At 45.1% G+C, this 16,001-nt stretch overlaps 1 protein-coding gene across 2 annotated transcripts in view; it reads right to left on the minus strand.

Annotated features, from left to right (window-relative positions):
- The window catches only part of LOC144717644 (exocyst complex component 6B-like), a 151,711-nt gene that overhangs the window by 21,801 nt on the left and 113,909 nt on the right, over positions 1 to 16,001 (minus strand). The window contains exon 20 of one of the 2 annotated variants that reach the window (XM_078593168.1): positions 7,754 to 7,827. The exons of the other annotated variant lie outside the window; for it this stretch is intronic. Within the exon in view, the coding sequence (XP_078449294.1) occupies positions 7,754 to 7,827 (74 nt within the window). The remainder of the gene's footprint in view (positions 1 to 7,753; positions 7,828 to 16,001) is intronic. 2 annotated transcript variants of the gene reach the window in all.

Here is a 16,001-nt window from a genome sequence, read left to right on the forward strand (position 1 = left end):
AGACACAGAGACAGAGGGAAGGTGGAAAACAAAAAAAAATCCTTCCGCTGCAGTTGGGTGCTGCGTCGAATGGACACGATGGCGTTCCGCTCTACGGACGAGTATTTGTTTGTGTTGGGCGACAGACCGAAGATGAAATGCCGACCGGCCTGGGATGGTTCGGAAATGATGCCTTTCAATCAACAGCAGTTCGTCTTGGAAAATGCTACTTGTATTACTGCTTCGATAAAGCACTTGCATCTACCGCATCTTTATGGAACGAATAGATGAGGCTGCATGCAAGGGTTCAATTTAGGCTGGTTTGGCAACCGTGAAAATATTACTAGACCGAGTATACCACATCTTGTATACCCCACTTGCTATGGATGGAGCTACCAGTCACGTGACTACTCCAGTCTACCAGTGACACGGAAAATATTCAGTCAGAAATTAAGTTCCTGCTTTATGCATAAATGTATGATTTCTATATAAAATGTATTCAAGACCAAGATCCCCCGTATAGCCTTAACAGACTTTTGGGCCAAGTGCTTTTCGCGAGCACCTATGAAGGCCAGTACCAGACCTGGCCACATTTGTCTCCCTAGTGGCGATATTTACACACCGCACCACATTTAAACTGTTTAAACACATTTTTTTTATCAAGTAAGGCACACTGAGCTATATAGCTCGTTTTCAGAAGCGACTGGCCACAAATGATAGCTCAACAAAGTGGCTTATCGTGTGGAAATGTATCGCAGCCAAATATTCTATTTAGTTTATACATAGCACCAGGCACTCATTTTAGGTTGAGTCTCCCTAGGGGAGGCCCAGGACCAGTTCAGATAATCGTCACTGGTGTTGTTGTTCATGAGCGGCAATCGAACTTGGGTCACCAGGTTTGTAGCGCAACGTGCTAATCGCTCCCCACCATATGTATATACACGTGCAAAACATAATGTTAATCAAATGAAAATAAATCACGTAATAGTTCTTTATTTTTAGTGCCTAAGGTGACAACTGAGGTTCAGTGTCGCCTGGCAGCCCGTCCATGGCCAACCTACAATGCTGCATGTCCCTGGCGAATCTAAATTATTCCAATTTTATACTAAACCTATGAACAACAATGATCATCATGAGTATTGTGGTGGCATCAGTTTGACTGTGGTCACGATGACATCTCAATCATTCCATTGAGTATTTAAATACTACGCCTGCAAATTGCACGAAAAAAATCAACCATATACTTTATCAACTGATTTATCCACATCAACATTCCTCGTAACGAGCACACGGCCGCCGATCAAACCTCGCAACAACCACCGCTTGTTACGTTTTTTGTTTGTTTTCAAGCGCGTACGCTGCGTTTCGCGGGGGCCGCGCTGGAAGATGGATTTCCCCGGACTCTACCGCATTATCTCTCCGCTAGTTCCTACGCCACTCTAGCTGTCTTCCCAGCACGTGGAGGCGAGTCCATTTGTCTGTCCCATCACGGCGCGGAAAAGGCCCAAGAACGGAGGGGGGGGGGCCGTTTTCAGCACATGGCACCTGCCAAACTCGAGCGAGCCAAGAAAACAAACCGACAAAGGCTCCCCGAGCCGATCCATCTCTGTCAGGCGCCCAGTGAAAGGGCGCGCCGCGCAGAAAAACCGCGACAGGAGCGACGCGCATTGTGTTTTCACTACAAGCCATTAACTCGGAACAAGGCGGTGAGCGTACGAGTCACGGATTGACGGTGGCCGTCGATGAGAAGATGTATGTGGCGTGCGTGCGGCCCATTTTTAATCGGTCCCCGCTCGGCCATCGAGACTCGTTCGGGCAGCCATTACTCAAAGCGCTAATTCTTCAAGTTCACCTCGTGCATAGAAAACGGCGCCGGGCGCCGTTAAAATAAGGCATCGCCCCACTCATGCTGTTGTATACTAACCCCTTCTTCCAAAATTGATATATAATGAATGAAAACACACCAAAGCGCAGCAAACTGCAAAACACCAGGTGTTGTTAAGTAATGAACTGGAGGAGGGCTAGGATGGCAGAATTTGCAACCTTGCTTCAAGGAAAGATAAGGCCTGATGAACGGGCACATGTCACCCGTGCAGGCGGCAGAGACAGTGGGAGAGTCAGCCAGACATAGTTAAGGCAAAAAGCCCAACCATCCTGCATGGTTTTAAAGTAACGTCAAAATTCGAAATTCAACAACAGAGTAGGCTAAATTATCGATCCTCGCGCTCGCTCAAATTGGAGACCAGGCTGCGAGCTACATCAATGAACCATTGCCCATTTGCTAATCCAATACTGACTGTTAATATTACTGAAGTCAAAACGAATTCTATGACCTCAGCACATGGGCGAATAATAGGGCAGTGTCAACTCGAAGGCAATGGAAGGAAACAGAGGCGCCTTTGTCTAAATCACAACCACAGAAAGCCAGGAATTATCACTGATTGTGTGTTTAGGGATTCCGAGCTAGTTGGAACACGTGCACACAGGGAGGAGGTAGAAATACGCCTTGTCCTCCTGCAGCTGAGGGAGCAAAGATAAACCCAAAAAGGCCAAGGAAGTGGGTCAGCTCAAGGCTGTGTGCACAGGGGAGGGAGCTGATTAAGAATAACACTCCCAGAGCAGAAGGTTGGATGACCACAGTGAGACGAGAATAAGAGTATTGTGTATCTCTCAAGGATGCAGACTCAGCTGAACAACAAGGCTGCGGGGGTCACCAGAAGTTCGCGTTCGCCTAGTTAAGACAAAAAGCTCAATTATTCTGTATTGCTATTAAAGTAACGTTAAAGTCGGAATTTAACAACAGGGTAGGCTAAAGTTATTGATATGAAATGTTATTTCCATACTTTAATACTTTATACAACTCGACCCGAAGCATATGCGGGATGAATCACCACCAGGTCGAATATAAAATACATAATAAAAGAGCGATGTTAAACCCAGGGTCGGAGAGAAAGGGAGATCCCGGCCGTCTTTGTATCCCCGCAGCGCGGGATAGGAGTGTGTATACGCTCGGGGAAACACCTCCACTTGAGTCAAGCACCACGATGGGAAACGACAGACCTTAGGTTACATACAGAATTATAACTGTGAAATGGTAAGGGACAAATGTTAACTTAAAACTTTTTAACCATTTCTTTGTGCGTCGGTGAGGGTCGGAGGGAGTGTTGCCCCTCCCTCCAGGTGGTGCAACACGGACAAAGACGCCTATGAGACGATTTGTAACGTCTGTGTTTTGGTTCATGAAGAAGGCCAGACAAGAGATAATATCGCACCCAGACAGAGAGACGACTTCGAGGCAATTTGTAACATCTGATTGTTTGCTCGTGGATTTTTGGAGGGAGTATGACAACGGAATATACCGTGGGTGATGCACACAAGGACATACGGACGTACGGACACACACATGGACACACCTACCTACGGACAGATCCTGACACAGCAAAAATCGAAAGAAACCCCGCCTTGTGGGCAGGATCCAAAGGGATTTTTCGGCATAAAAGAAAGGACCCTGAGCATTGGAAACCAGCTCGACCGGGAGGGTCGACTCAGGAGCGAGCTGCGACCAGCGGGTCGGCTCGACTCATCTTCAGCTCGTCTGGGACTCAGCCGAGTTCGATCGGCTCACCGGAGCCGGCTCTCGGGGCTCGACTCAAGCGGCTCCCCATCTCCTCTGCAGGCGGGCAAGACCCGCTTGACAGCTCAACTCGGCCTGCGTGGGTCAACCTCTGCCGAGTCGGAGGTCTCTGCTGCCGCCGGAGTGGTGAGGGTCGCGGTTTGGCGACGAGGCTCCGTGCTCACCCTGGTCGACGACCCAACACTGCACGCTGCGAGCGAGCTGTGGGCGCCACCTACCGACCGGGTTCCGAACTGCGACAGCGTATCAACGGGCATCCGAACCAGTTCACCACGGTGACAGGGGAGCGACTGATACGTATGACGCGCACCGCCCCCTCACCACACGACCACCAGGCGTCTGTTTGACATAAAGAACCGACTCCGAACACTGACTGTTCAAGACAACTCTTACCACTCAAACACACTCGAACCCATAAGCCATCCGTGGCTGTGAAGGCATCACAACGAGACCGAGTGATGGCCATCCGTCGTTTATAAGTGTATTCGTAATTTTTATCTTTAATATTTAGTGGGCTGTACTCTTAATCGCATAAATTCCCAACAGATCCATCAATACGAATTGATTCTTGGCACCTCCTTCCGCCGAGCCACGCTCAGGTAGGGAGTGGTGGCCCACCAGATCCTTATCAGGTGATCTGGTCCCCAATTAGTAAACTTGGTATAAGATAACGATCTTCGGGAAAGGAGCACCGTCGCAGGCCCTTACTCCGAGCCATTCTGTTGTCAGATAACCTGCCGATGTATCTGTTGAGATTGGTGCCTTTAAGAATAATAACTGTTTTTGATTGTGTTTTTTTTATCGCCGTATAATCTTTCAAGTATCTTTCAGTCATAATCGCCGCACGTACTCGCATCCTCTACAGAATATTCAACTGTCCCGTGACCCAAGGTGCTAACAACGTGATAAGGGTTGCGTATGATCAATAAGGAGTGCGGTACTGCGTGAACAATATTGAGTATAATCATTCATTAACGTTAAGGTTTTTCTTAGCATAGTATTTGCATATTTTAACGACTCTCTCTCTCACTAACAACCATCGCGTTATGCGGGATCCATGTGCCGTTGTCAAAGTGAAATCAGACAATCGTTGATGATACTGTATTGATGCCGTGTTGACGTTCCGGGATTGAGAGTTCGCATACTATATCATAGTTGAGGTTGAATTAGTAATAAATTGATTAATACAGAAGTGGTTGTGTGATTCTTTCCTGAAATCTATGCATAAGATCTGCTTCTGCGTTGAGATCTGAACTTGGTGACCTTAATAAACACACTAATACATACTCAGTAAATGTTAAAGCGATAACGGGGTGAACCGGGGACCTAAAATATAACCACGAATACCCACTCTGGGAATGTTAAAGCGAGAATGAGACGAACCTAGACAACGATGCCGAGTTAATCTAAGTTAATCTTGCATACTTACACCACACCTGCATAACTGCATACGATTAATTGCCTTATTCCGATCGATAACCCACCCTCGTCACCGAGGCGGGGTCTGGTTATCATAACGACTTGCATTATCATAATTACACCCACTCGCATAATTACTACGATCACCTCTCGAATTGGCATAATTAAATGTGCATAATTACATAAATTAACATATTTCCGGATAATTACACATTTGGCCAAATTTCATTTGATTATTATTATTTTCACTGAATATTCATAACCCACATATACAACATAATAATTTCACCCACGCACGCATACAACATAACAAATTTTGATAACCAACATATACAACAATGCGGCGTGTCTTAATTTTTAATTCGCATTGCGTCAAAACGTGTGCGTATTGTAAAAGAGTAAACACTTAAACACCGTAATCCTTTGCTCTTAAGCAAGGGCAGTTTTTTAGGAGTTCATGGTTTCAAGTACACGATTTTATGGTGTATAAGACGTACTTTTCTGCCCCCTGTATTTAACGCAAAAGTCAGGGGTGAGTGTTATAATCTGGTACATGTGTATGTGCGTGCGTGGCCAGATGCGTAGAGGTTAATTGACACCAGGCACAAGTTCGGTGTGCATGTTACTCTCTAGAGCGTCTAATCATCCGGAGATTACGATGAAATGTTACATTGTAAAGTAGGCCTGATTAATTGAAATATCGACTACTCTTTATTTCAAATGCCTTGGTATTAAGTTATATTTAATGCACAAGATTAACAGTGCTTTAAACTCATGGAATAACTCAGAAGGGTCATGACTTGCAAATACATCCAAAGCAAGTTACATTTCATATAAATAAAACACTGTACCTTGTTATTGGGGGGTGAATATAAACACACGCACACACAACCTTTATTCTTCATGCACCTCCTTTGAAAACAACTCAACGCTCGCCAGAGCTCTGACGGACAACATTTCTGACCTCGCATGCAGTCCCCCCCCCCCCCCGTTCATTGTGAGCGGCCTTGTGCAAATATTTGGAAATTGTTTTTCTCTTTTCAAATCGAATGGAGGGGTTGGGGGGGACGACAACCACGACACTTCCCTGAATCAACAGGGCTAACACCCAGCAGCCAGCTACCCCGTTGCTGTCACAACAAGCGAGTGACAGCTCTTTGCTGCCGCCTGCGCAATCGACGACACAGGCTCGGCTGGCCGTGCGCAAGAAAAAAAAAACCCCTGGAGAACGCACGCGGCGCGGACACGTGACGATGACAGATATATATATTTTTTTGGCGCTTGCGAAGATTTTGTTTGTTCTACCATATTCCGATTTCAGAGCGTGCGGCCCCCACAGCACCTGCATTTGTGCTTCTTCTTGCGACTGAGCGACATCACAGGGTTTATCGCTGATAGTCTCTTCTCAGAAGGCGGAATATTTTTGCGAAATTACCTGCGGTCAGTCCCCTGGGTGTTGACGCCAATCAAAATCACAGGCTCTGTGCAAGCCGGCCAAAAAGAAAATTAGGCCACAAATAGCCTCAAGATATGAACCATAATTACCACTGGAATTCAATAAAAGGGTATGATAACTACACGATGAATAATAATTTAGAGCCCTTTGTTAATCCATGCTATGTTGGTCATAGAGGTTGTTTTGAGCATACGTCACTACTCTGGTCAGTGCGCTGGCTTGAAATTGAACTCAAGTCACCGGGTTCATGGTGCAGTGCGCTAACTACTGAGCTGCAATTTCACCCCGGGATGCAATTAATATCAAACTCAATATTAAGCAATATCACGTGGAATGATTTAAAGTACCATTGGATTGCACAGACAATATAAACTTAACGGATTATAAACCAAACCTAATGCTACAATGTATGTTTTGAAATTTATCATTAAAAAAATCAACTTCTGTTACTTAATGTTGTGTATTAATGTAATATGTCTCTGCAATGCTTATAATTACAATCCTGCATGACATTTTTTACCCTTTGTATCTTAGGCGAATGTATTGCTTTCGTGTCAAGATGCATTCGCTGGCATTTAAATAAAGAATACAGCGGATAAGGATATGATGTTTCACACCCCAAGAAATTCGATGAATGGTTAAAATTCAGAGTCAATTCAAAAATGCATTCGTAACATTTTCACCGCCTCGTTTGTATAATTCAGCATTACTTTTAATGTCTCATTTTATAGTTTTGTTCACACCATTCGCCTAATTTCAACATCGGCCTACGACTTGGATATTGTTTTGATGATTTATAAACGACCGATTCTCACGCGCAATTTTCAACGAATGTGTCGTGGAGTACAACGTGTTTCGCCACTACTTGCCTCGGTCATTGAAACTCCCCGCCGAGTACTTGGGAACTGAACGACCGAAGCCACTCCGCACTCTGCTATTTTGAGCTCTGCGATTACAATCATATAAAACATCCTCCTGGCGGTTACATTTACAACCCTATCCGTCCATCTTGGTCTCCGTCTCCCTCTGTTCCTCTTTCCTTACGCTTTACCAACCGTGACGCATGCTACCCGGGTATTCGCCATCATCACGCCAGGCTAGGAGTCCAAAACACTTCAGTGTCCCTCTTCTCTATCACACGCTTAGTTCACACTCGCGCACCTACCCACCCACGGCTCAGTCGCAGGCTAAGACACTGCTCCAGCGAGAGGAAGCGCGAGGCTGAGGGTGGGAGGGTGGGGGGGTATGGGCTGGGTGACACTCACTTGTCTCAGGTCGATGAACGCCAGCTGGAGGGTGTCTCCCTGCAGGCCTGGCACTGGCTCGGAGCTGGCAAACACTGTGGGAACCACAGGGAGAAACCTGCGTGTGAGACACACCGCCGCAGCAGCAGCAACACACCCGCAACGGGCGGCACGGTCGACCTTCAGCGCCACGACCGGCCACTGGTTCAAACGCTGCTTGCGAATTCCCTCTTCTTCGCGCGATTGAACCGGTACAATGCACGTGTACGTGTGTGCGTGCATACATTTTCCATCAAATGTGCAGTGAGATGCAACAAAAGTTTGTTATTTGGCATTTTGCACTCTGCTGAAGTTCAACGGTTTTTGAGTGTGCGGGCGCAACTTGTGCTTGCGCGCTCGAATGCATTCCCACGCTTTGTCAGTGAACATTGGATATTGAAGATGAAATAAGATAAAAACATCAAGGACTTGTGTTGACATGACTGTAAAAGTACAAACATATGTTTATAAATAAACCAAAATAAAAATTCTCCAAGTTCATTATTCACATTGATCCGCCCCCTACTGGACACCTGTGAAAAAGAGCTTCACAGCTCTTCAGATTCCTCCAGTCTAAATAAAGAGTACGATTCAGATATTAACTGCAACCGAAACATATATTGCAGGCTTATGCTTGTAGGACAGCGTGAATGGTGAATATGAATGACATCGGTTTTGCCGTTTTCATTTTTTTGTTCATCATTATGATGATGATGATGATCATCATCATCAGCCATTGCCTATCCACAGCTGGGTGAAGGCCTCGGGGCAAGCAGTCCCCCCCGTCCCCGGTGAAGACGCGAGATTAAACAATGAATCCAACTCCCGCACACGAGCCGATCTCATCGTTCCATCTCCGCAGCAGACGTACCCTCGCGGCGGCGTTCACTCCTGAAGACCGCCGGGACACCGCTCCTTCCAATCCCCAAGTTCAACCCGAGCCAACTTACTTTTGTTAACGGACAATTCGATCCATGTACCAGTTCGAAGGTTTCCTCATTGAGGCTCAAAAGGTTGCTTCCAATAAACAAATGTAACTTGCCCAACTCACTGCGACCTGCTTTTTTACTGCCTCTTAGTTTCATTACTTTGATTCTCTCCACTGTATTTTGTTGTGGTTTTCACATGTGCCTCCCCAACAATTATTTTATTTTACTTTGGGAACTTATTTTATTTGCGCAATAACATTTAAGAAAAGTCTAATAAATATCAGATATCGTATATACGTCTGGCTTTTGCAGACTACGAGAATGGTTTTGATTCTGCGGAAAGTCATGCAGTAATCCAGGCTCTCAAAAATACGTAAAAGTTATCATATCAATTTACAAAGATGAAGCATCTATACTGAGATTCTATGTAGAAAGTACAGACTAAAGCTAGAAGCGAAGTCAACGAAAGAGATGCACTTCGCACTGTGACTATTCAGTTATACGAGCACGTATATAAATCTAAATGGAAAAAAACATTACACACCACGGATTTTTTTTCATGACAGAGTCATTATAACCACAAAATGTAAATTATCTATGGGAAACGATGCATCAACTTAATGAATTATGCAAATGTGAGTTAAAAATAAATAGAAGCAACTCAAAAGTATACAACATCATAATTTATCATAGTCAGCCATGGTCAACTACTCCACTGCAGGATGAAGGCCTCGCCAAATCATAACATGTCGTAAAACGTATTCATGACATAAAAGCAGTCATCTGCATATATGATTATTACTCGCATATACACCAGCACACACATGTATATACACACATGCATTTGTGTTAAATGACAAGACTTGTATGCCAAATTACACGCCATACGAATTAAACGTTGCCAAACGATCACTCCCTGTTGGGTCACGTGCCGTTGCCCTCTAAGGCAGAATGAGATCAGCAACAAGCACACGACGGCGGCGGCTGCCACCGCCGCCCCAACGCCCCGGCTGAAATGGAGCGCGGATGCCAGCGCGCGCCAGCCAGGGGCTCAGCGCGGAGGGCTCAGCAGCCGGACAGGTGCTGGCTTTGTGCGACTGGAATGCAGACGCGGATTGGAGGTGCGGAGCAGGGGTTGGTGGAGGTCAAGGGGGTCACATGGGCCGGGATTAGGCCACGGGGAGATGGCGGAGAGCGAGCGGGCAGGAGGGTTTGGGACAGACGGGGCGAGGGTCGCGCGAAGGAGCATTACGCACGAGAAACTACTGATGTGCGCGTGTCTATGCGTGTGCACTTGAGCGCGCGTATATACACACACACACGTGCACACATACAAATAACCGTCATAAAGTTTTGAGAATGTAATATGAATGTGGTATTAAACTCGCATGCATGATTATTCATGTATACATGAACAAGACTATGATTACTGTTACATACGTTAATATTGTATGACTAATTGATACCATGTCAAACTACAGATATTTTTTTTCTACTGAAAACCAGCGTGTAAATAACATGTGTGTGTGTAAATAGAGCTGCACTGTGTAATGTTCTCACATCTATACTCCCCATCTTCAGCAACCGGCACTGACCAACGTGGTGAAGTATGATCAAATAAACCCCATGATAAACACGGCACGGAGAGGCCTTGATTCAAGGGTTCTATGCAAGTATATGTACATCTTTTTAAACTAAAACTAAACTACGTTTTTTTTTGTACCAGGTAAGACTTACCTCTGTTTATAACTAGGCAACAGCCCAACGAGAACACCCACCAGCAGGTGGGTGGCCAGCACGATGCCCGGTCGACCTTTGTCTACCTCCTCGTGATGTATACACACCGCACCAGGTACTCATTTGAGGCTGAATCAACCTAAGGGAGGCCCAGGACCGGTTCAGATAATCATCACTGGTGTTGGTGACCATGAGCGGGAATCGAAGTCGGGTCGCCGGGTTTGCAGCGCAGCGCGCTAACCGCTACACTACCTGCTGTCTACGTGCACACAAAGCAAAGACAACTTTCCCCCGTATAGCCTCAACAAACTGTTGGGGCAAGTGCTGTTAGCGAGCACCTATGAAGGCTGGCACAGCACACAAGGGGGTGGGTGGCCAATACCATGCCCGGCCGCCTTTGTCTCCCCAGTGGCGATGTATACACATCGCACCAGGTACTCATTTGAGGCTGAGTCGACCTTGGGGAGGCTGCGCGCACACACATACGCGCGCAGTGGTCAAAAACGTCTATCGCCGCGCGCGTTCACTTTGCTGCCCACTTACATCAAGCGAGGAACAGCTGCTGTTCGCTTTTACAAAGCGCCCACATCAGGCGTATCGGATATAACCTAAAGTGCAATGATTGATTGTATTCCTCGCGATGCAAATTCAATCCGCCCGCCACACTTGACGCGGGCGTTCTGGAAAGTCCGGCTCGTTCTGGCGGGCGGCAGGAATGCGAGCGCCCGCATTGAAGCGAGCGAAACGCTCGCTGTAGCGACGCTACAGGCAGACAGAGCTGAAAAGAGTGTCCGTTAATTAATTACTAAAATTATATATTTTTTTATGTTACCAGGTACTGCCCACTGAGCTGCATAGCTCTTTTTTCAGAAGCGACCTGGCGACAAGTGATAGCTCAACGAACATCTTAGCATCTGTTTTATTGCCAGAGGGGGTAAAAGCCGATTCTTATAGTTTTCATCAACGAAGTGGGTTATCACGTGGAAATGTATAGCATCCAAATACTATTAAACGCAAGTTGATTCTAAATGTGGAGGGGAAAACCGGAGCACACAGAGAAAAATTCAAGCGACCACGGGGAGAATGTGCAAACTCCAAATATACAGGCATCGTCAGGGTCGGGATCTAATCCACGACCTCCTGTATACCAGGCGAGGTGGTTAACATCTCGCCACCGCGGCGCCTACTTTGTACGTTGTAGAAGAAGGGTCATTGCCCGAAACGTCGTCTACTTTGTACCAATGCCAAAAGCAGCAGCAGCACCACCATCCACCCCAGCGATGTGCTGTGTATACGCCACACACACGACGGTTGACCATCCAAGACACAGCACTGCACAGGCATCAGTTGGGATCGAATTGATGAACGCCGTTCCCCTCCTGCGCAAAGATGACTGCAAGATCTAAATGAGAGCAGCTCAACTTGGCGATGGTAAGACAGATTAATGTGTTAAGATTTTTGGGGTGCGCGCACGGAATGCAAGTTGTTCGTATACATTTGGAGGAGAGGATCGATGGCCACTGTATGAACAACTCAAAGCGAGTATATTGTGTATGTGAGAAAACCCATTATAAGGGGGAAATGGGTGCAGGCTGGAAACACACTGATATAAATTAAACTAAAATTGTTTTAATTTTATTATCAGGTGAAGCCCACTGAGCTATATAGCTCTTTTCAGAAGCGACCTTGCCACAAATGATAGCTCAACAAATTGGCTTCTCACGTGGAAATTTAAAGCAACCAAATACTCAACAAGACACAAGAGGTGTGGCTGCTCACAATGAGCGGGAAGTCGTGGAAACTCCCGTCACGTGATCGCCACGTTACATGTAAAACGCTCTCAGCCTTGTCTAGACCACCAACTAAAAAGAGTAGAAAAAAATCAGCCATCACAAGAGGCAGCAGTGAAACAAAAACAACTGCATACTGGTTTTGTCCTCGTGAGAAGTCATCAGTGCAGTAGTAATCAATGTCACCCCATGCCTCTGGGAGCCCATATGTGGAGAGCTTATCTCGACACTGCTGGGTCGCACATGAGCACTTTCCTTAAGGTAACGATAAATCAAACCCCACACATAAATAATGAGACAAAACCGCAAGCTAAATAAACACATCTCTTTATGTAATTCGTAAGAAAAAAGTTATTACGGCAAAAAACTTCGTTATTAAACTTGATATTATTATATTTCGTGGTCAATGCCTGAATTAGCTGGAAAGATATAACTTGAATTACATTGTAATGCATTTTCAGTGTTTCCGTAATGACTAAATAAATACGCCTTTCACATCTAATAAAACTAAACATTGTCAGCATTTTATACACGTGTGCGCCGATTTATCTCAGCAAAAGGGAAAAAAATACTTCCAGCAAACATGTGGCTGACATTAAGGGAAGGATATCATCCATTTTATGTTTTTTTTTCCAGAACTAAGAAAATTAAATCCCCTGAACAATTTCAACAGGCAAAGGGGGGCCATTACAGCAAAAATCCCAGGACCAAAGTTCAGCCTGGGGTCACAGCAGCAGCACTGCGATGACTCGCAAGCGATACACAACTACAGCGAGCCAGCCAGGCAGGAGGGGGGGTGGATTGTCCAACCAAGCCACATCAGGGAATTCTTCAACAAAGTACGTGCGTACAACAGACGGCGGGGAAATAGGAACGGAGGCACCTTCCAGAGGTCAGGCACGAGGTGGTGGTGGCTGGGGGGGGGCGACGACGGGGGTAAAAATAAGTGAATTTGGAAAGAAGAAAGACGCGCACGTTTTAAATTATACACCGTGGGAGCTGCTTAGTGTCACTGGCATTGACGCTGGGGCAGCCACCAATAAAACCAGCTGCGCATTTTCGAGAAAGCCGACCTCGGTGCAGATACGTGCCGAAAGAGAAGGAAAAAAAAATCTATTTTTTACAGAAAAAAAACCGCATGTTTGCGATAATGGCCGCGAGCCCTTTGTGAATGCCAGAAATATTTTCATTTTGGTAAATAGTCAAAGGTTTACTGCTCAACGTTGCGAAACTTATTTTGTAATGCGAGCACGGCATCTGAACCATCAAGGCGGGAGCTGATTAAAATCTCAGCACGACACTACAGAGTATTTTACATAAAAAAAAAGAAATATCTTTATTCGAAAGCGAGGAGAACAGGTATAGAATGTTTTCTTTTACTTAGATATAAATAGATGGGGGAAGGGTTGGTGTGGTGGTTACAGCACTGAACCATGAACCCGGTGAAATTGATTTTGATTCCTGGTCATGGTTAACATCAAGGAGCAAGTGACATCTGAACTGGGATTGCTACCTCGATTAAACAATTTGCATCGACCAGCACGGTGAAGTATGGTAAAAGATCTCCCATAACCATCGCGGTGTGGAGAGAAGGCCTTCATCCTGAATTGGACTGACAAATGGTTGTCTATTTTTCCTATTTCTTTCCTTCCTCGGCACCTTACTGCTCAAGTAGTTTCGATTTAAAGCTTTCGTGACTGCAGGGATTCATCTTCTTGGTTCTTTCGGTAAAGTCGCGTAGAAGGGAAATAATACAATAATAAAAATAAAACATAGTAAAATAATTCTCACGACGTTTCGGCCACAACGCAAGCAGCCGTCCTCAGGTGAAGAACAGGTCAGACGCTGTCTTTCCGACAGACCTGTTCTTCACCTGAGGACGGCTGGTTGCATTGTGGCCGAAACGTCGTGAGAATTATTTTATTATGTTTTATTTTTATTATTTTATTACTTCCCTTCTACGTGACTTTACCGGAAGAACCAAGAAGATGCTCAAGTAGTGTTAAGGTGATAACGCTCAGGAAGGCCTCGTAACAATGAATAAGTAAATTGCATTAAATGGTTATTTTATTAAAATAATGCGAATCTTTAACAAACAAATGTCAAGTCAGATTTATGAAAAATTTATGCGCGAATATATGAGCTTTGTCTGCATTAAGTGGGTATGCCGATTCACTGTAGCGATCGTTCAAATTTATCAACACGATGTAATGTATGGTTAAGTAGAAAGGGTTAAGACACCTCAGTGTGTTTTTTTCATTAATAACACCGAAGTTCATTGTCAGGGGCACAACTCCTCACCTCCCTCGTGATTCTGTGACTCTCCACAATTCAGGGCTGCGATTTGGCTCATGCATTCAGAGTATTTGGATTATTTTTGCTGCTATAAATTTCCACGTGACAAGCCACTTTGTTGAGCTATCATTTGTGGCCAGGTCGCTTCTGAAAAATAAGTTAATACCAGAGTGGTCTTTACCTGGTAAGATACAAAAAATTGTTACATTTTATTCGTATTATTTCAAGTGCTTTGTTTACCTTTCCTATACTTTGCACTCCTATTGTATGTTTGTATTGTTTGCTGTTGTACTTTCTGACCTGCCTCTACTGAACATATGTGAAAAAGAGCTTTTATAGCTCATCTAATTCCTCCAGTGTAGATAAATATTCTGATTCTGACTTCTTTCACTGACCAAAAGCTCAACATTATAATTGCAAACATTTGCTTTGGACCCCTGGCGAATGAAGTGGCCACTCGTGGCTGGAGGGGTCATGTGACTCTATTCGATATAACATTTGCGAATGACCGACATTCTTTCATGCACCATTTGATGTGTGTATCACGCGTAAAGCTGAAGAGCACAAAATGATTGCATTTGCTACGACTTGCATTGATTCACTGATACCAATTATATTGTAATTTTAAACACCCGCTTAATACAAATGATTTTCGAAAAATCGTTTCAATCGTTTTAGTGAGTCTTATTAATTTAGAGAAGGGGAGGAGGAAATGGGAAAAAACAGGTATTGCATTTGCATTAAAAACCCTGATAAATTAGTAATGCAATTATTCGTCAATTCATCAACGAAAATCCGTTGTTCGCTCACGGTACATGCATCGAACCGAAGAAAAATATGGCAATTTATGCAAATTAAATGGTAGCGTTACAATTAGGCTAAATCTGTAAGTGAAACCGCTTAAACGAGACAAAAATCATTGAAATTACAAATTCTAAGATGTCACTAAGGAACTGAAAGAGCGCCTATTCTTCAATAGCATCGTGACGCTGAACCGTGACTATTCGTGACATTCTGCGAGGGTCGAATTCGCTACTCTATGAGGTGTATAGGTTCCTGAATGTTTTGCACAGATTATTATTGCACGGGTTAGTCTGAGCAACGTTCTACACACGTCTCGTGTCAAGCCACCGGTGGGTTCACGAGGGCAGCTCCGTGCCTTGTGGGTCGCGGGGATTACCTGACCATGTTTCACCACGTGGATGGTCCGTGCATTTCGGTGAAGACAAAAGAGTGCAGATGTGGAAGCATACAAGTACGGTACAACTGATTCTGCCGCACGGCCCGTTGCTGCTCACAACGTAGACCAAACAACATCCGATAGCGCCCTGTTCTACGCACTGTGTGGTAGGTGAACAGCAGAGGGTTAACTGCGTGGTAGGTGTACAACACATGGTTAACTGTGTGGTAGGTGTACAACACAGGGTTAACTGCAGGTAGGTGTACAACACAGGGTTAGCTGCGTGGTAGGTGTACAAC

The sequence above is a fragment of the Lampetra planeri genome, chromosome 4 (genome assembly GCF_965212315.1).
Source record: "Lampetra planeri chromosome 4, kcLamPlan1.2.h2, whole genome shotgun sequence".
Taxonomy (NCBI): domain Eukaryota; kingdom Metazoa; phylum Chordata; class Hyperoartia; order Petromyzontiformes; family Petromyzontidae; genus Lampetra; species Lampetra planeri.